The sequence below is a fragment of the Pristiophorus japonicus genome, chromosome 5 (assembly GCF_044704955.1).
Source record: "Pristiophorus japonicus isolate sPriJap1 chromosome 5, sPriJap1.hap1, whole genome shotgun sequence".
Classification (NCBI taxonomy): Eukaryota; Metazoa; Chordata; class Chondrichthyes; family Pristiophoridae; genus Pristiophorus; species Pristiophorus japonicus.
In genome coordinates this window covers 3,726,139-3,747,340 of record NC_091981.1, presented here as the reverse complement: position 1 = coordinate 3,747,340, position 21,202 = coordinate 3,726,139, and the positions used below count along the sequence as shown (strand labels likewise).

At 43.3% G+C, this 21,202-nt stretch overlaps 1 protein-coding gene across 3 annotated transcripts in view; it reads right to left on the bottom strand.

Moving 5' to 3' along the window:
• The window catches only part of kif15 (kinesin family member 15), a 144,477-nt gene that overhangs the window by 56,787 nt on the left and 66,488 nt on the right, over nt 1–21,202 (bottom strand). For all 3 annotated transcript variants that reach the window (XM_070880311.1, XM_070880310.1, XM_070880312.1), the window contains exons 12-21: nt 17,132–17,232; nt 16,140–16,349; nt 14,495–14,672; nt 14,102–14,243; nt 10,750–10,891; nt 9,652–9,849; nt 6,067–6,174; nt 5,075–5,180; nt 3,028–3,193; nt 43–202 (exon numbers count right to left, since the gene is read on the bottom strand). In XM_070880311.1, coding sequence (XP_070736412.1) covers nt 43–202; nt 3,028–3,193; nt 5,075–5,180; nt 6,067–6,174; nt 9,652–9,849; nt 10,750–10,891; nt 14,102–14,243; nt 14,495–14,672; nt 16,140–16,349; nt 17,132–17,232 — 1,511 coding nt within the window. The remainder of the gene's footprint in view (nt 1–42; nt 203–3,027; nt 3,194–5,074; nt 5,181–6,066; nt 6,175–9,651; nt 9,850–10,749; nt 10,892–14,101; nt 14,244–14,494; nt 14,673–16,139; nt 16,350–17,131; nt 17,233–21,202) is intronic.

Genomic DNA, 21,202 nt, shown 5'->3' with positions numbered 1-21,202 from the left:
TTTATACAAGACATCATATACTGAAGCCTTCCCATTTCTTACACTAATTTCAGTCCGTAATGCGCCAGCTTCATCTTTCATTTGTTCCAGATTCTCACGCAGCTGATCCATTTCATACGCTTTGAACTCCACGACCTCCTGTAGATTGTCGTAAGTGTCTTGGAGTGACCGCTTCTCTTCCAGTATTTTCTCATGCTCCAGCCTGATATTGAAAAAGAAGTTGTGCATTCGATCAGAACTCCGGTTTTACATCTACCCCACCACCATTTAGGGGAGTGAGATAGAAGAGGGGGAATATTAACACCGTTAAACTGGTCAGCAGAAAATTGCCAGTTTGGGGCAAAAATTCAAAAAAGGTCATTTAAAAAAAAAAAGTTTACAGAATTCACAATGACTTTGTTCAGCACACTTCCAACTGCATGGCCTCAGGTTAAACAAAGTTAAGGAAACCTCCAGCTCATCATTTGACTGCCCCTCACCTAAACATAACAAATCACATTTTAAATGTTAAGCACCACATGGGGGAAGCAAAGACACAGAATGTACTCTGGGTGGGGGACTTCAATGACTATAAAGTGTGGCTCAATACTGCTACCAAATATTGAGCTGACAAAGTCCTGAAGGACTCCCCTGCTCTTCTTCGAAATAATGTCATGGGATCTTTTACATCCACCCAAGAGCAGACAGAGCCTCAGTTTAATGTCTGATTTAAAAGACGACCCTTCCGACAGTGCAGCACTCGCTCAGTACTGCCCCTCCAACAGTGCAGCCCCGACAATGCAGTACTTACTCAGCCTAGACCTTTGTGCTCCAGCCACCGAGACGGACAAGATCAGCAACGTCATAATAACTTTTATTTATATAGCACCTTTAACATAGTAAAACGTCCCAAGGCGCTTCACAGCAGTGTTACAGACAAACAGATAAATTTGACACCGAGCCACAGAAGAAATTAAGGCAGATGATCAAAAGCTTGTTTAAAGAGGTAGGTTTTAACGAGTGTCTTAAAAGGAGGAGAGAGGTGTAGAGGTTTAGGGAGGGAGTTCCAGAGCTTGGGTCCCAGACACCGATGGTTGAGCAGTTATAATGAGGGATGTTCAAGAGGGCAGAATTTGAGGAGTGCAGACATTTTGTGGGATTGTGTGGCTGAGAAAGATTACAGAGATAGAGAGGGGCAAGGCCATGGAGTGATTTGTAAACAAAGATGAGAATTTTGAAATCGAGTTGTTTAACTGGAAACCAGTGTAGGTCAGAAAGTTCAGGGGTGATGGGTTAGTACACAGGCTGCTGAGTTTTGGATGACTTCAAGTTTACATAGTGTGGAATGTGCGGCCAGGAGTGAGTTGGAGTAGTTAAGTCTAGAGGTAACAAAGGCATGAATGAGGGCTTCAGCAGCAGAAGCGCTGAGGCGGAGGCGGGCAATGTTATGGAGGTGGAAAAAGGCGGTTTTAGTTATGCAGCCGTTATGTGACTAGAAACTCATTTCAGGGTCAAATATGACGCCTAGGTTGCGAACAGTCTTGTTCGCCCTCAGATTGATGCTGGGGAGAGGGATGGAGTCAGTGGTTAGGGAACGCAGTTTATGGCGGGGATCAAAGATAATGGCTTCGGTCTTCCCAATACTTAATTGGAGAAAATTTCTGCTCATCCAATACTGGATGTCGGACAAGCAATCTGAAAATTTAGATACCAAGCAGGGGTCGACAGAAGTGGTGGAGAGGTAGAGCTGGGTGTCGTCTGCGTACACGTGGAAACTGACTCCATGTTTTCAGATGATGTCGCCAAGGGGCAGCATATAGATGAGAAATAAGAGGGGGCCAAGGACAGATTCTTGGGGGACACTAGAGGTAACGATGCAAGAGTGGGAAGAGAAGCCATTGCTGGAGATTTTCTGGCTACAATTAGATAGATAAGAATGGAAGCAGACGAGCGCAGTTCCATATAGCTGGACATTGGTGGAGAACCATCACCTCCCAGTTCCCAGCCAAGACACACACCATCTTCAGTTGGACATTTTAGAGTCATTCCTTCACAGTCAAAAACCTGGAATTCCCTACCTATGCCACTGTCGGTCGGTGCACTGCCATCTCAAAGACAGCAGCAATTCAAGGCAGCCCACCACCTTTTCGCAGCAACTAGGCATGGGAAATAAATGTGGCCATACCAGCATCACCCAGATCCTGACAACGAGAGATCAGCCGGGCACTTCAATTAGAACCAGGCACATCCCTCTCTGAAGAAAAGTTTCATTCTTCGTTTCTTTGTATAGTTAACAGAAGAAAGTCTTTATGTCATTACAGTTCTTTTCATTACTAGTGCAAACCATCAAACACAAGCCACTTGATTTGAGGGCACCTGAACTGCATACAAGAGTTTAAAATGCATTAACTCACATTAGGGGCAAGGAAAGAGTAAAAGAAAAATTTAGGTGTGGCGAAATATAATTCAGAAGTAAACTGCTCACATGGACAGTCACTAGTAAAAGTGACCACAAATTATACCATTACAGGCAGCTTACTGGCTCAGTGGGTAGCACCCTCGCCTCTGACTCTCCAGGGACTTGAGAAAAAAGTCTAAGCTGACACTCCAGTGCAGTGCTGAGGGAGCGCCGCACTGTCGGAGGGGCAGTGCTGAGGGAGCGCCGCACTGTCGGAGGGGTCGTCTCTCGGATGAGACGTTAAACTGAGGAGCCGTCTGCCTTCTCAGGTGGACGTAAAAGATGCCATGACACTATTTCGAAGAAGAGCAAGGGAGTTCTCCCCGGTTTCCTGAGCAAATATTTATCCCTCAATCAACATCACAAACAAATTATCTGGTCATTATCACATGGCTGTGTGTGGGAGCTTGCTGTGCGCAAATTAGCTGCCACGTTTCCTATATTACAACAGTGATTACACTTCAAAAGTACTTAATTGGCTGTAAAGCGCTTTGGGACATTTCGTGGTCGTGAAAGGCGCTACAGAAATGCAAGTTGTTCTTTTTTTATAAAAACCAGCCCATTATTAGTAGGCGTGTCATAAACTGTACCCGAGTTTATCCAGCTGTAACTGGACATTGATGAACTGGTCAGAAAGTTGACTGTGCTCTGCATCTTGTTTAATCTTGTAGGAGCTGTATTCATTCTTTACGGTCGTAAGCTCCTTGTCAGCTGAATGCAGCACGACACGCAAGTCATGGACTTCGCTCTGCAATACTGTCAAACAGAAAGTATCTGCCATCACTGATTTAAAACTTTAGGACCAACCAGCATATCTTTCGATATTAACAAAGAAAAATCACCATACATAGAGGTGAAGGCAGGAAACGGGTTCAATATTGATTCAACAATTTTTAAATGGTAAAGTTTCAACACTTGAATTATGAATCTTGCAAATCAATAGATCAGGCTAGCAAAAATCAGATAACTCCAGTACTCCCAGCAGAGAACTGGACTCAAAGGCAGTGCACGCCATAAAATTAGTGCTGCAGTGTTATATCCCGATCTACACACCAACTTACCCCAAGTACAACTCCCTAATGGGAGTGCAGCATCACTGAATTTACCCACATATCTGTTTAGCAAGTATCTGGTCACTAACTTTTTCATGTTAAAACACAAATTAGAGCCCATTCTTCAAAAGGCCAATGGAGATTTATCTTATTACCACCTCGTTTTTACAATATACTTTGCTGAAATCCTACTGGAAAAAAATCATCTGGAGACAATGCCAAGTTTCACACATATCATTATACTTTACCAACGTTAAGCCTTCAGTTTCTAAATGGATCTTGGGAGACTGAATAACAATTATATCAATTTATTAGAATAAGATCATTCAATAAGATCATGGCTGATCTGATCTTGGCCTCAACTCCATTTCCCTGACCTCTCTCCATAACCCTCGACTCCCTTATTGTTCAAAAATCTGTCCATCTCCACCGTAAAATTATTCAATGACTCAGCCTCCACAGCTCTCTGGGGCAGAGAATTCCACAGATTTACAACCCCCAAAAGAAATTCTTGCTCATTTCCATTTTAAATGGGCAACCCCTTATTCTGAAACTATGCCCCCTGGTTCTAGATTCCCCCTTGTCGAGCCTCCTCAGTATCTTACAATAAGATCACCTCTCATTCTTCTAAACTCCAATGAGTATAGGCCCAACCTGTTCAACCTTTCTTCATAAGACAACCCCTTCATCTCAGGAATCAACCTCGTGAACCTTCTCTGAACTGCCTCCAATGCAAGTATATCCCTCCTTAAATAAGGAGACCAAAACTGTATGTAGTACTCCAGGTGTGGCCTCACCAATACCCTGTACAGTTGCAGCAGGACTTCCTTACTTTTATACTCCATCCCCCTTGCAATAAATAAGGAAGGATGTTCTTGCTATTGAGGGAGTGCAGCGAAGGTTCACCAGATTGATTCCCGGGATGGCAGGACTGACATATAAAGTGAGACTGGATCGACTGGGCCTGTATTCACTGGAGTTTAGAAGAATGAGAGGGGATCGCATAGAAACATATAAAATTCTGATGGGATTGAACAGGTTAGATGCAGGAAGAATGTTCCCGATACTGGGGAAATCCAGAACCAGGGGTCACAGTCTAAGGATAAGGGGTAAGTCATTTAGGACCAAGATGAGGAGAAACTTCTTCACTCAGAGTTGTTAACCTGTGGAATTTCCTACCACAGAAAGTTGTTGAAGCCAGTTCGTTAAGATATATTCGAGAGAGAGAGTTAGATGTGGCCCTTACGGCTAAAGGGATCAAGGGGTATGGAGAGAAAGCAGGAAAGGGACACTGAGGTGAATGATCAGCCATGATCTGATTGAATGGTGATGCAGGCTCCAGGGGCCGAATGGCTTACTCCTGCAACTATTCTATATTTCTATAAATGGAAAAGCTTGCAGATTACAGCTTAAGAGGAAACATTGTTCTATAGAGATCACGTACATTTAAAAGTTTTGCTCAACTATGGGACACAAGTATTAACTAAAGCTAATGAGTGACCTGGAGTTTAGAACCTAGAACACAAATATCAAATACACAAAGTATTGCACTGTTGCAACAAATCAAAGTATAAATTTCACCTACTATTGTTTTTATTCAGACACTCCTGCAGTTCTTTCTCACAGGATTTATTCTTCGTAATGAGCTCCTGTTGGTCCTTGTTCCTCTCATTCCGTTCAGATATGATGAGCTAAGAGCATTAATACATTAAAACTGCAATTATATACTCAGCTATTCACATCCACGTGTTTTAAAGAAAAAGTGTGCTCTAGAAAGAACAAGGACTCAACCCCAACTCCTCTTCCACCCCTCAGCACAAGTACTGAGACGTTGAGCTCCCAGGGTCTTCTGACAAATTTTTAAATAGCTTCCAGGTGGCCTTAATATTAGTGACAGAAATGTCCATGAGCTCCTCACACTTGTTGGAAAGGAGGAGAGTTGGGGGATAGCTTCACTCGCCAGGATGACCCATGGGATCTGGTGATGGATGGCCAAACCAGATTTGCACCAAGTTTGCATCTCTTGGACTTGAGGGGGCGGAGATGGGGTCCATACTGGGAGAAAGACCAGGATGGGCGAGAGTAATGGTTTTACTGGGAACAAGGCCATCAAAGGCGGAGGAGAGGAAGTGATTGGGAAGATGGACAGCTGCAGAAGTATGGCGGCAAATGCTCGGTAGTTGGCCGCTTAAAAGTGTAATTGTAAGTTAGTTGGAGGAAGTCCCCCCCCCCGCCCCATCCCCCCATTCGAAGGGAATAGTGAAATGTGGGTGGTGAGGGATACTAGGAAATAGTCACCGATGGACTGATCGGTGATGGAAACCATGGGAGCAGAGAGGCCATGCGAGATGGCAAGGACGAGGAGGTGGCAACGAAGAGGAGAGTTTTACATGGAGGGCAAAGTTAAGGAAGCTCACGAAAAGCAGAGTTCTCTGCTTAATATCAAAATCACATTCTTCATACGTTTTATGCAACAGCTTTATCATCAATAAATATGTACACAAAAATTATTCCGTTTTAACTACGAAGATCGGAAAGGATTTACATTTTAAGCGGGTGTTTAAAGACATTATCTACCTCATTCATTTGAGCAGAATGATGTTCCAGTTTGTCAATGTGTTGCTGGAGTTTCACATTTTTGCTCTCCTCTTCATCCAGCTTGGTCTGGAGATTATTCAATTGCTCCTGAAACAAGACCAAAGCCATCTTCAGTTTGTTGCTCCATTAAGACAGTTTTAGGCAGAATGAAAAAATACATTTAAATTACCCAGTTTTCAAATTATATTGCACAAAACAGAATAGGATCAACTGCACGGCGACCATTCTGCTCACCAGAGCCTTGCCACCTCTCGAGAGATATTTTCACTTACTCTTATTCCTCCCCCGTCTTTTAAAAATGTTATGTGTCAAATATTTATCACTTCCCTTTTGTAAGTACTATGGATTTTGCTTCCACCACTGCCTCTGGTGGGACATTTCAAGTCTCAACAAGCCCAAGTATTAAAAAAAATTCACCTAACCTTTATTCTTTTGGCGATCTTCAGTTTATGTCTTCTACTCACCGATCAGTAGAAATAGTTTTGCCCCCATTTACCTTATCGAAACCTTTCAGAATTTTCAACACTTAGAAGACCTGAATATCTATAGCGCCTTTCACGACCACCGGACATCTCGAAGCGCTTTACAGCCAATGAAGTAGAGCATAGTTACTGTTGTAATGAAGGAAACGCGGCAGCCAATTTACGCACAGCAAGTTCCCACAGACAGCAATGTGATAATGACCAGATAATCTGTTTTTTTTGTCGTGTTGATTGAGGGTAAATATTGGCCCCAGGACACCAGGGATAACTCCCCTACTCCAAAAAATTGCCACAGGATCTATTGTGCCCGCTCACGAAAGCAGACGAGGCCTTGGTTTAACATCTCATCCGAAAGATTGCCCCTCCGACAGTGCAGCACTCCCCCAGCACTGCACTGGAGTGTCAGCTTAGATTTTTGTGCTCAAGTTCCTGGAGTGGGACTTGAACCCACAACTTTCTGACTCAGGTGAGGGTGCTGCCCACTGAGCCACAGCTGATACTTGCATGCTCCCTCCGTCACATTCTCTGTTCTAATGGAGACAGGCAGGTAACACCACTAATACAACCTGTGCTCAACAACTGACAAAGATGATGCCTGTGCACAGAATATGAATTTATTCTGCATGAGAGAGGATAGTTCAATTGGAAACAGGGCACGAGTAAACCCAACAACAACAAAAATTTCCACTGGTTTCTGGTGTGCTCACATGGACTCGTAAAAATGATCTCAAATTATGCCATTGCAGACAGCTTAGTGGCTCAGTGGGTAGCACCCTCGCCCCTGACTCTCTTTGGACTTGAGAAAAAAAGGTCTCAAGTCCCGTTATGTGCTATTTAAATGAACTGGTCACACACTGTTGTGCAAGGTCAGTTCATTTCCGTGTGGGTACATTCAGCACCATCAGTTGGTAGCAGGCTTGTCTGAGGGCAGAGAGTTGTGGATTAAAGCTCCACTCCAGAGCTCGAGCACAATGTTGCACTTCAGTGTCAGCTTCAATTCAAAGAGACTGCTGCGTTGTTGGAAGAGAAAGCTTGCAGTTGAGACGCTAAACAAAGTCAGTCTGCCGTGGCCCTATTTGAAAAGCAGGGAGTTCTTTGGTGTAATAAAAAGTGCTGGAAACACTCAGCAGATCAGGCAGCTTCTGTAGAGAGAGAAACAGAGTTAACGCTTCAGGTCGATGACCTTTCGTCAGAACTAGAAAAGGTTGGAGATGTGACAGGTTATAAGCAAGTACAGAGGCAGGGAACTTATAATGCCTTGTTATTAAGCTTTCTCTTCACTTTTGTTTGATGTTGTGTTTGTTTTAGGTCTCTTTTACTTGTTTACTTCTCTTTCATTTTTGCTTTCAGATTTCCAGATTTTCCTTTCCCTGCCTCTGCACTTGCTTAAAACCCATCACATCTCTTAACGTTTTGCAGTTCTGATGAAAGATCATTAACCTGAAACGTTAATTCTGCTTCTCGGTCTCCACGGGTGCTGCCTGACCCGCTGAGTATTTCCGGTTTTAAAATTCAGATTTCCAGCATCCACTGTATTTTGCTTTGTATTAGAGTTCCCCTGGTGCCATGGTCAACGTTCATCCCTCAGCCAACACCATCAAACAAAGATTGACTGGTCAATCTCCTCCTGCTGTTTTTGTGACTTGTCTGCGTGTTCGCCAACATGACAAATCACTGCACTTCAACAGTAATTCATTGGTCGTGAAGTGTTAAAGCATTAGATCAATGCAAGTTCTTTCTTTCATAGCCAACTACCCCAATGCTACTTCCCCAATACCACACAACCATTTTGAACCTGAAGATACATCACACACAAAAAATCCTTTTTGGACACAGGCAAAGACTGAACTGAACTATGCACAAGATAATAAAAGAAAATTATTTTTCAATATAAAAAGTATGTAAGTGTTTTTTTGGACAAGGCTTGGAATTATTACTGCCATAAGAATAGCTATTTATTCTGTAAATGGCAGCCTTGGGCATCAAAGTCAGGAGAGCAATTCAGCTGACAACATATTAGCTAATGCGTGCAAACTGGCTGCTGCATCTATCTACACAATAACCAGGACTACATGATGTTCTTTTGAGTCGGCCATTTGGCCCCTCGAGCATACTCCGCCATTCAATATCATGGCTGTTCTGATCTTGGCCTCAACTCCACTTCCTTGCGTGCTCCCCATAACTTTTGACTCACTTATCAAATCAAAAATCTATCTATCTCCACCTTAAATATATTCAATAACCCAGCCTCCACAACTCTCTAGGGCAGAGAAGTCCAAAGATTCACAACCCGCAGAAGAAATTACTTCTCATTTCTGTTTTAAATGGGCGACCCCTTATTCTGAAACTATGCCCCCTAGTTCTAGATTTCCCCACGAGGGGAAACATCCTCTCTGCATCCACTTGTCAAGCCCCCTCAGAATCTTATAAACGTTTCAAGAAGATCACCTCTCATTCTTCTAAACTCCAATGAGTATAGGCCCAACCTGCTCAACCTTTCTTCATAAGACAACCCCTTCATCTCAGGAATCAACCTCGTGAACCTTCTCTGAACTGCCTCCAATGCAAGTGCAGCCCTCCTTAAATACGCAGTACTCCAGGTGTGGTCTCACCAACATCCTGTACAGTTGGGAGCAGGACTTCCCTCATTTTTATACGATAGAAACATAGAAAATAGGTGCAGGAGCAGACCATTCAGCCCTTTGAGCCTGCACCGCCATTCAATATGATCATGACTGATCATTCAACCTCAGTACCCCACCCCAGCCTTCTCTCCATACCCCCTGATCCCTTTAGCCGTAAGGGCCACATCTAACTCCCTTTTGAATATGTCCAACGAACTGGACTCAACAACTTTCTATGGCAGAGAATTCCACAGGTTCACAACTTGGAGCATCCCAAAGACAGGGAAGGCACAATATAACAAATTTGTCTTCCTTCTTCCAACAAACATCGCTCATTGCAGCGGTGACAGATTAGCATCCTTTCCTATTCTGGATTACACAGCTAGAGTTCTAAATTCAGCATCAGGTAGGACTTCACAATACAGGCCTCTATAGAGAAGAGGGGACCAAGCACCAACCTGCACCACTCGCAGCTCTTCAGCAATAGCTTCATAAGCCTGTTCGTTCATATCAGGCGGCAAAGGCTCATTCATAATACCGGCTTCCGGAGTCCCCGCCTCACTCTTGACAGAGACATCAGGTGTTCCTTCAGGACTCATTCGTAGAATCATTCGAGATCGGAGATTGTAAGCAGTCTTTGTTGGAGTGGTCATATTCTAATGCATCATAGAACAGATATTAGCATCTAGTCTTGTAACAGTGAGCACCATTGCTTCATCCAGACCCAAGCACAGTGGGACAGCAAGGATAGAGAGAGAAACAACAGGTGTACTGTATAGGGAGAAGCTGGGTGCTCTTTATGCTTTGCGCTGTTGAGAATAAATTAAGCTAAGGATCATTACTAAGTCACACACTATCCAAACTTAGAAATAGATCGCCGTTCCTTCATCGTCGCTGGGTCAAAGTCCTGGAACTCCCTCCCTAACAGCACTGTGGGAGCACCTTCACCACATGGACTGCAGCAGTTCAAGAAGGCAGCTCACCACCACCTTCTCAAGGGGCAATTAGGGATGGGCAATAAAAGCTGGCCCTGCCAGCGACGCCCATAACCAAAGAACAAATTTTAAAACAAATTATTGCTCTGAATTCTCAACAGAAATTTCAGAACGATGATGCTCAAAAACTCGTGTATCTTTTAAATTCCTTCAACAAAACAGAAAACAGACACTTTCAAGGACTTAACAGGAACAAGAGTTCTTTCTTAAATGGTGATTACACAAAAAATTGACAGGTGGTGACATGGTGCATTCCCTGGTCCCTTAAAAACGACAATATCAGCTCATGTTGCAAAGATAATTTTTCCCAACAGGATTAACTATAGCAGTGATTGCCACATTTGCTTCCATCACAATCTCCTTTCCCCTTGGACAACGGTGCTAAATTGCACAGGTATAAAAGGAGAGAGGTTTTTTTGCTAAAATGGGTGATGGAATCAAGTCCCAAGCATTTAAGTTTCCACTGAAAACAGTTATTTTTAAACAAACTGCAGTTGAATCTGTAGTAAGTGTTTAAAACCATCTGGTATTTCACTGATGAATTTGTCGATAAATATATACCTTAATTGTCTCGGCGTGCATCTTGTTTAGCTGGGAGACCTCCTGACGCGTGTGAGCTTTTGTTGCCTCCAAGATATTTTCGAGATGTTGGTTGGCCTTTTGAAGTGTGTGGACCTCAGATTCCAACTCCATTTGTTTCTTCCTAATAGTAACACAAAGCTCAAGTTTATACAAATCATTTACAACACAGAATCAGCATTACTGAGCTCTTCACAAGGATTTTTCTGCAAGTTGAGTTAACCTCACATCTCCAATATTCCATCACCACATACTTCCCACCTATGCAAAATTTCTTTAAAAATTGAAAAACACTGAGCCAGGTGATATAGACCTTCCTGGAAAATTTACGTTGGCGGGGAGGGGGGGGGCACATTAAAATGGTAACACTAGTTAGCTTCATACAAGTCTTAAGGAGCCAACAAGGATTTCTGCATCACTGCACCTCACAAACTGTAATGAAGACATAACACATTAAACTTTAGTAAATTCTAGCCATCTTGACCTGATTATCTGAAACTTCACGTGCTGCATGAACAGGCAGCAGTAGTTAAGACATCGAGAGAGACAGCATCAGCTTCATTTACAAGAGGCACAGCTCCAAATGAGCAGTTTTTCTACTAAAGGTGGCGTCAGTTCAGTGCCAAGCACTTCTTTTTAAAGAGAGATAATCGGATATGTGCAATTAACTGGACTACATGATATCCATTATTTGCTTCAGAAGTCAATTCCTTCATCTCAGGAATCAACCGAGTGGACCATCTCTGAACTGTCTCCAATGCAAGTATATTCCTCAAATAAGGAGACCAAAACTGTACGCAGTCTCTCTCTTAGCCAGTCCCTCAGCGTCAAGGATGACTTGCTTCCACACATATGAGTTCTCGGCTGACCGATGAGACCAATGTGGGACCTACAGTATCGGTCACAGGTGGGGCAGACGGTGCTTGGGTTGTCATGCGCTCCTTCCGCGTGCTCCCAGCGAAGAGACTCGAGGTGCTCGGTGCCTCCCTGGATGCTTCTCCTCCACTTTGAGCGGTCTTGGGCCAGGGATTCCCAGGTGTCGATGGGGATGTTGCACTTTTTCCAAAGAGGCTTTGAAGGTGTCCTTGAAGTGTTTCCTCTGCCCACCTGGGGCTCGCTTGCCAAGTCGGAGCGCTTGTTTTGGGAGACTAGTGTCAGGCATGCGGATAAAATGTGGCCCGTCCATCGGAACTGATCGAGTGCGGTCAATGCTTCGATACTGGGGATGTTGGCCCGAGCGAGAACACGGACGTTGGTGCGTTGATTTGCAGGATCTTGCGGAGGCAGCTTTGAGGTGCCTGCTGTACGTGGTTCATGTCTCTGAAGCATTTAGGAGAGCAGGTATCACTACTGCTCTGTAGACCATGAACTTGGTGCCAGGTTTCGGGTCCTGATCTTCAAACACTCTCTTCCTCAAGGCAGTGTTGGACTTAGTCTTCGACAGTAGGCTCCAGGAGGTATGAAAAATAGTCCACGTTATCCAAGGCCTCGTCGTGAATTTTGATAATCGGGGGCCAGAATTGTGTGGCGGGGGCAGGTTGGTAGAGGACTGTGTCTTACGGATGTTTCGTGTAAGGCCCATACTCTCGTATGCTTCGGTGAAAGTGTTGACAATGGTTCGGTGTTCGACTCCAGAGTGTGCGCAGACACAAGAGCCGTCTGCATATCATATTTCAATGACAGAATGGTACGACCTTGGATCTGGACTGGAGGTGACGGCGGTTGAACAATTTCCCGTTTGTGCTGTAGATTAGCTCCACTCCAGCGGAGAGCTTACCGAGGGTGAGATGGAGTATTCCAGCAAGGAAGATCAAGAACGTTGGTGTGATGACACAGCCTTGCTTGTCCCCGGTCCGTAAGTGAATTGGGTCTGTGGTGGATCCGCTGGTCAGGATCACGGGATGGGGACAAACTTTTGAGGGCAGCCGAATTTGAGGAGGATGCTCCATAATCCCTCACGGTTGACAGTGTCGAAGGCTTTTGTGAGGTCAAAGAAGACCATGTACAAGGGTTGATGCTGTTCCCTGCATTTCTCTTGAATTTGACACGCGGTGAAGATCATGTTCATTGTGCCCCTTAGTGGGCAGAATCCACACTGCGGCTCTGGGAGGAGCTCTTCGGCCACTGGGAGAAGGCGATTGAGGAGGATTCTTACAATGACTTTCCGTGTGGCAGAAAGCTGGGAATCTCCTCTGTAATTACCGCAATCTGACTGCTCACTTTTGTTGAAGATGCTCACGATTACGGTGTCTCGGAGATCCCCTGGCATGCTCTCCTCCTTCCAAATAAGAGAAATTAGTTCATGTATTTGTGCCGGTAGTACTTCTCCGCCATGCTTTACTGCTTCGGCAGGGATTCCATCTGCTCCTGATACCTTGTTCTTCAGTTGTCAGAGTGATAACCTTCTCTGAACTGCCTCCAATATCCCTCCTTAAATACGGAGTCCAAAACTGTATGCAGTACTCCAGGTGTGGTCTCACCAATACCCTGTACAGTTGTAGCAGGACTTCCTGCTTTTATACTCCATCTCCTTTGCAATAAAGGCCAACATTCCATTTGCCTTCCTGATTACTTGCTGTACCTGCATACTAACCTTTTGTGTTTCATGCATAAGGACCCCCAGGTCCCTCTGTGCTGCAGCATTTTGTAATGCATTTAAATAATAATTTGCTTTTTAATTTTTCTTGACAAAGTGGCTAACCTCACACTTTCACACATTATACTCCATCTGCCAAATGTTTACCCACTCACTTTCTTCTCATCATTGCAATAGTATCTAATATGCAAACCAAGATTATAATACACAAACCTACAATTACAGTTTTACAGTCCTATCAAATTTGTTTCTCCTCTATTAGACTACTAACTTAAGATTAATTTAAATAATCTAAAATCGAGAGTTTAAACGTCTGATGACGAGGAAATCATGAATTAAATCCTATCTGAATAGAAGTTGGGAATTAAACCGAAATTACAAAAGTCGTGATACACAAAGTTTATTTCAAAGTTGGTATCTGCTCAGACACAAACCAGTGCCTCCCTGTTATGGACTGTAGCATAAACTAATACAATATTCTCACCCCGCTCCTGCGCCCATTTGCACAAGATGCAAACACTTTCAGGGTAATCAATGCACAATAGATGGGCAATTAGCTCAACTTTTTGCCAGCACGCTGATTTTAACAGGGAGGTGAAATGTGCAGTCGGAACTTGGCAGATCGCAAGTTTGGGATTTAGCAGAATTCTCGAGCTTGCGGTCAATTTCAAAGGTGGTATGGTGGCGTATTCTCGTACTGACCACGGATTCAGGGCCAATGACTACTGATTGACTTACTTGGTCAGCTCCCGGAACTCCTCGTATTCCTGCTTGACAGAGGATAAGTCACTCTGTGCTTGGAGAAGTCGAGCTTTGAGCCTTTCTTGTGAAACTGCAGAGATGTTTTCAATTTTGATGGGCGACAGGTACAAGGTCTGACCTTTAAAATGAAGAATTGACGAAGCATTTTACAGGGTATTGCATATTACAATTCAAGGAAAGAACACACTATATTAATGCTAAATCAGGAACATTAAAAAGAATACAAGTGTGGCGATTTATAATATGGGCACACTAAATTAATTCTAAAAATATATTTTTAGTGGATACAGTCATCTCTCTGGCAGCAACCTTGTTGAGCAAATTGACCCTGCTTTTCAAATTGCAAAAATTGTATCAAAGAATATTTACCTCCAGTATTTTTCTCTGAGGCAGAGGCCTCCAAAAATGCCTTTTCTAGCTCTGCAGCAGTGCGTAAAGTAATTTCCTTAGCTTGTTTCACACTCTCCAGCGACTTTAGGTACTTGCTTTCTTCCCGCAAAGCACGATTCTCCATTGCATAACTAGCGACCCGAGGGTCTTGTTCAATCTGGTAACACAAGACATAATAAATTCCTACAAGGAATTTTATACGGATTACATAGGATTTACAACACAAACAGACCATTCGGCCCAACTGTTGAGAGCTGGCATTTTATGCTCCACATGAGCCTCCTCTCATCCTACTTCATCTGGTCCTATCTACATATCCTTCTATTCCTTCCACCCCCTCATGCTGATCTAGCCTCCTCTTAAAGGCACCAATACTATTCATTTCAACCATTCCCTGTGGTAGCGAGTTCCACATTCTCACCACTCTGGATAAAAAAAGTTTATTAATTATTTATTTGATTAGTGGCTATTGTATATTTATATGTTGTATATTTGGACTCCTCCACAATTGGAAACGATTGTATATGTAAGCACTCTGTTAATGACTCCACGAGGCAGGGGTATGGTACTTGAACTGTACAGGCTGTAGTCCTTTATTGAGGTGAGCTCCCTTTCATACTGGGCTACCTGCAGTGTACAGGTGACCCTCAGGTCTCCAGCAGCAGCACCCTCTGGTGCACAGGTATGGTATATACAGGGTGAAGGTACATTCAGGTCTAGTGTTACAGTACATCATTGACATGCATACATAACAGAAACCTTCTCTATATCAACCTCCTTCATAATTTTTAAAACTTCTATTCGGTTACCCTTCAGTCTTCTCTTTTCTAAAGAAAAGAGCCCCAGCCTGTTCAGCTTTTTCTAATAATTATAACCTCAGAGTTCTGGTATCATCTTTGTAAATCTTTCTCCGATGCCTCTATATCCTATTTATAATATGGAAACCAGAACAGTGTACAGTGCTCCAAGTGGGGTCTAACCAAGGTTCGATACAAGTTTAACGTAACTTCCCTGCTTTCCAATTCTATTCCTCTAGAAAAGAACGCAGTGCTTGGTTTTCATTTTTTATGGTCTTGTTAACTTGCGTTGTTACTTTGAATGATTTGTGAATGTGTACCTAGAGATCCCTTTGCTCCTTTACCCCATTTAGACTCTTATTTTCCAAACAGTATGTGGGACTCTGCTACATTTATATCATCCTGCTCTTCTTAAAAAAAAAACAATTACTTCAAATGTATAGTTTATATCAGTACTTAATAACCAATTTTTTAAATAATTTTTCTTAAACCCAAAAATAAACAGTGCTGGACAAACACATTAGTTAAATCCAAAAGCGAAATACTGCTGGAAATCTGAAATAAAAACAGAAAAGGCTGCACAGTCATCGACCTAAAACACTAACTCTGTTTCTCTCTCCACAAATGCTGCCTGACCTGCTGAGTGTTTCCAGCACTTTGTTTTTCTTACATTAGTTCAATCTCTAACTTCACTGAACAGAGTTGATATAAAGTGATTTCACAGAGGTTAGCAATTTAATTATATTACTCTATTCTAACCAAGATGTTTCAGGACAAATGTGCGACTTAAAATTCAGGGCACGCCACGTCCCAGTCAATGATCTTACCTGCTCTTTCAAAGTTTGAATTTCTTCCTTCAGCTCAATGATCACCGTATTCTTCTCATCGGGAGGCTGATCGCCTTGGGATTCCTTCAGAAGTTTTTCCAGGCGTGCTATGTTGGTCTCCCTGAACTTCACAATCATCTTGTTTGATTGAAGCATCTTTTCCTTTTTAGCACACACATCTTTAAGTTGACCAATTTTTTCCTTCAGGGTCTGAAAAACAAAAAAGGGATAGAGAAACAAGACACAAGAGTTAACGGATAAGCTATTTCCTAAGAACACAAGAGTTAGGAGCAGGAGTCGGCCGTACGGTCCCTCGAGCTTTGTCCGTCATTCAATAAGATCACGGCTGATCTTCGACCTCAATTCCACTTTCCCGATCCCCATATCCCTCAATTCCCCCAGAGTCCAAAAATCTAGCGATCTCAGCCTTGAATATTCTCTACGACTCAGCATCCACAGCCCTCTGAGGGTTGTGAATCTTTTGGAATTCTCTACCCCAGTGAAGAATTTCCTCCTCATCTCAGTCTTAAATGGCCGACCCTTTGTCCAGAGACTGTGACCGCTGGTTCTAGACTCTCCAGCCCGGGGGAAACATCCTCTCAGCATCTACCCAGACAATCCCCCTCAGAATTTTATAAGTTTCAGCTACAGCAGGAGTCCATTTTTTTTTTTAAATTCACTCATTTTCTGCCCCTCCTCGCAAAAGGAACTGACTGCTTGTTGGGACATGGTTCCACAGACATTGATCACCACCAACAGAGCTTCAACAATAACTCATCTTTATTCCTACGCTATACAAAAGGTCTGGGGTCAACATTACCTCAAATGCTACTGCAATTCCATCCTCCAGTGGGTTCAGCCACATTCAGAAAGTAGAAAGCCGACATCATAGTCAATCAAATGAAACCCAAGCGCTTAATGAAAATGGCTGAAAGTCAGGCAGATTACCTGGCCTTCCCCTCCAAGAATCAGAAATGTAGCTGGAATCTAACCTGGTTTTGGCTTTCACTGCTCTCCCAGCGCAGCATGGCTTCCAGAAAGCGAATCTTCCATTCACCACCACCAACTTCATTTTCGTCCTCAGCCACAGCATCTGACAAATTGAAAGAACACACTCAAACTGACTTTCGATTAGGAATTTTTACGAGGCATTTTCAGTCAGAGGACACGAACAATATTCCAACAATGGATAGTCAAGGGACTATGCGGGTGGGAGGGGCGGGGGGGGGGGGGGGAAGAACTTAACACAATCACAATCACTAAGGAGGTGGTACTCAGTAAAATAATGGGACTAAAGGCAGATAAATCCCCTGGACCAGATAGCTTGTATCCTCGGGTCTTAAGAGAAGTAGCGGCAGGGATAGTGGATGCATTGGTTGTAATTTACCAAAATTCCCTGGATTCTGGGGAGGTCCCAGCAGATTGGAAAACTGCAAATGTAACGCCCCTATATAAAAAAGGAGGCAGACAAAAAGCAGGAAACTATAGACCAGTTAGCCTAACATCTGTGGTTGGGAAACTGTGGGAGTCCATTATTAAAGAAGCAGTGACAGGACATTTGGAAAAGCAATATTCGGTCAGGCAGAGTCAGCATGGATTTATGATGGGGAAGTCATGTTTGACAAATTTGCTGGAGTTCTTTGAGGATGTAACGAGGGGAACCAGTGGATGTGGTGTATTTAGACTTCCAGAATGCATTTAACAAGGTAAATAAAGGTTACTGCACAAGATAAAAGTTCATGGGGTTGGGGGTAATATATTAGCATGGATAAAGAATTGGCTAACAAACAGAAAACAGAGTTGGGATAAATGGTTCATTCTCTGGTTGGCAATCAGTAACTAGTGGGGTCCCAACTATTTACAATCTATATTAACGACTTGGAAGAAGGGACTGATTTGGCAGATGGAGTATAATGTTGGAAAGTGTGAGGTCATGCACTTTGGCAGAAAAACAAATCAAAGAGCAGGTTATTATTTAAATGGAGAAAGATTGCAAAGTGCTGCAGTACAGCAGGACCAGGAGGTACTTGTGTATGAAACACAAGGATAGTATGCAGGTACAACAAGTGATCAGGAAGGCCAATGGAATCTTGGCCTTTACTGCAAAGGGGCTGGAGTATAAAAGCAGGGAAGTCTTGCTACAGTTATACAGGGTATTGGTGAGGCCACACCTGGAATACTGCATGCAGTTTTGGTTTCCATATTTACGAAAGGACATACTTGCTTTGGAGGCAGTTCAGAGAAGGTTCAACTCGGTTGATTCCAGAGATGAGGGGTTGACTTATGAGGAAAGGTTGAGTAGGTTGGGCCTCTACTCATTGGAATTCAGAAGAATGAGAGGTGATCTTATCGAAGCGTATAAGATTATGAGGGGGCTTGACAAGGTGGATGCAGAGAGGATGTTTCCACTGATGAGGGAAGACTAGAACTAGAGGGCATGATCTTAAAATAAAGGGCCGCCCATTTAAAACTGAGATGAGGAGAAATTTCTTCTCTCAGGAGGGTTGTAAATCTGTGGAATTCACTGCCTCAGAGAGCTGTGGAAGCTGGGACATTGAATAAATTTAAAACAGAAATAGACAGTTTCGTAAACGATAAGGGGATAAGGGGTTATGGGGAGCGGGCAGGGAAGTGGACCTGAGTCCATGATCGGATCAGCCATGATCGTATTAAATGGCGGAGCAGGCTCGAGGGGCCGTATGGCAGACTCCTATTTCTTAAGTTCTTATAAAGCTACACTAGGCTCGTTTCTAATTCAACCCATTAGCACTAAAATGTTTTACCTGGACTCAACAAAAAGTTCTAATAAAAGAGAGCCAAGATGAACCCCTCAGCAACAATTAACTGGTTGATGTTTGTATGTGTATGGTCTTTGTATGTTTCCTGCGGCCAGCTGCAGAGACTCGACCAAACCACTTGGCTGCAGCAGGTACGTGGCCCGGTAACGTCAAAAGGTGCCATCAACGTCAAACACAAGCTTGAACAGCGAGACACTAATTTTTGAACTTATTTTGCTCTTTAAGATGTAATTAAAAAGATTTACATTTCTATAGTGTCTTTCACGACATTAGGACATCCCAAGACGCCGTACAGCCAATGAAGTACTTTTTGAAGTGTAGTCATTGTAATGAAGGAAATGCAGCAGCCAATTTGCGCACAGCAAGCACCCACAAACAACCATATGATAATGACCAGAAAATCTGTGTTTTAATGATGTTAATTGAGGGGTAAATATTGACCAGTACATCAGGGATAACTCCCCTGCTCTTCTTCGAAATAGGATCTTTTACATCCATCTAAGAGAGCAGTCATTTCATCCTGAATCACGTTGTAAAGTTTACTGACTGAAGTACAAACACATAAATCTATACTTACTGCTTTAATTCTGTACAGCAAGTCACTAGAGCAGATTTATGATGGTAACAATGTATTAACGCAAGAATAAAAATCAATAAGCTTGGGCCTATTTATGTGAGTAGTGATGAATGCTGGTTACTAGATTGAGTGAACATATGCAGATAAGTAAACAATTTTGCAAGCAACCCCCAAAATATGACAAATTGTTGAGCATCATTAAGAATGGGTTTTTGGATGAATACAATTTACAGCACAGAACAGGCCATTCTATCCCACTGTTTATGCACCGCACAAGTCTCTTCCTACTTCATCTCAGCCTATCAACATATCCTTCTATTCCTTTCTCCCTCATGTATTTATCTAGCTTCCCAAAGCAAGCGCTCTACTCCGAACTCCTCGACGGCAAACAAGCCAAAAGGTGGGCAGAGGAAACGGTTCAAGGACACCCTCAAAGCCTCCCTGATAAAGTGCAACATCCCCACCGACACCTGGGAGTCCCTGGCCAAAGACCGCCCTAAGTGGAGAAAGTGCATCCGGGAGGGCGCGGAGCACCTTGAGTCTCATCGCCGAGAACATGCAGAAACCAAGCGCAGGCAGCGGAAGGAGCGTGCGGCAAACCAGTCCCACCCACCCTTTCCTTCAACCACTGTCTGTCCCACCTGTGACAGGGACTGTGGCTCTCGTATTGGGCTGTTCAGCCACCTAAGGACTCATTTTAAGAGTGGAAGCAAGTCTTCCTCGATTCCGAGGTACTGCCTATGGTGATGAAATGCATCGATGCTATTCGCCTCAACCACACCATGTGATAGCGAGTTCCATATTCTAACTACTCTCTGGTTAAAGAAGTTTCTCCTGAATTCCCTATATTTATGGCCCCTAGTTTTGGAATCCTCTTATAAATGGCAACCCTATCAAACCACTTCATAATTTTGAAGATCGATCTGGTCACTTCTCAGCCTTCTCTTTTCTAGAGAAAAGAGCCCCAGCCTGTTCAGTCTTTCCCGGTAGTTGTACCCTCGGTTCTGGTACCATCCTTGCAAATCATTTTTGCATTTTCTCCAGTGCTTCTATCTCCTTTTTGTAATATGGAGACCTGAAGTGTGCACGGTTTTCTAAATATGATCTACCCAAAGCTCTACACATATTTAACATAACATGTCGGATTTTCAATTCTATTCCTCTAAAAATGAACTCCAGTGCTTTTGTTGCACTTTTTATGGCTGTTAACCTGCATTGCTACTTTTAATGATGTGTATCTGTACCCCTAGATCCCGTTGCATCAACTGGACCTTTATTCACTGGAGTTTAGAAGGATGAGAGGGGATCTCTTAGAAATGTATAAGATTCTGATGGGACTGGACAGGTTAGATGCGGGAAGAATGTTCCCAATGTTGGGGAAGTCCAGAACCAGGGGACACAGTCTTAGGATAAGGGGTAGGCCATTTAGAACTGAGATGAGGAGAAACTTCTTCACTCAGAGAGTTGTTAACCTGTGGAATTCCCTGCCGCAGAGAGTTGTTGATGCCAGTTCATTGGATATATTCAAGAGAGTTAGATATGGCCCTAACGGCTAAGGGGATCAAGCAGGATGGAGAGAAAGCAGGAAAGGGGTAACTGAGGGAATGATCAGCCATGATCTTATTGAATGGTGGTGCAGGCTCGAAGGGCCGAATGGCCTACTCCTGTACCTATTTTCTATGTTTCTA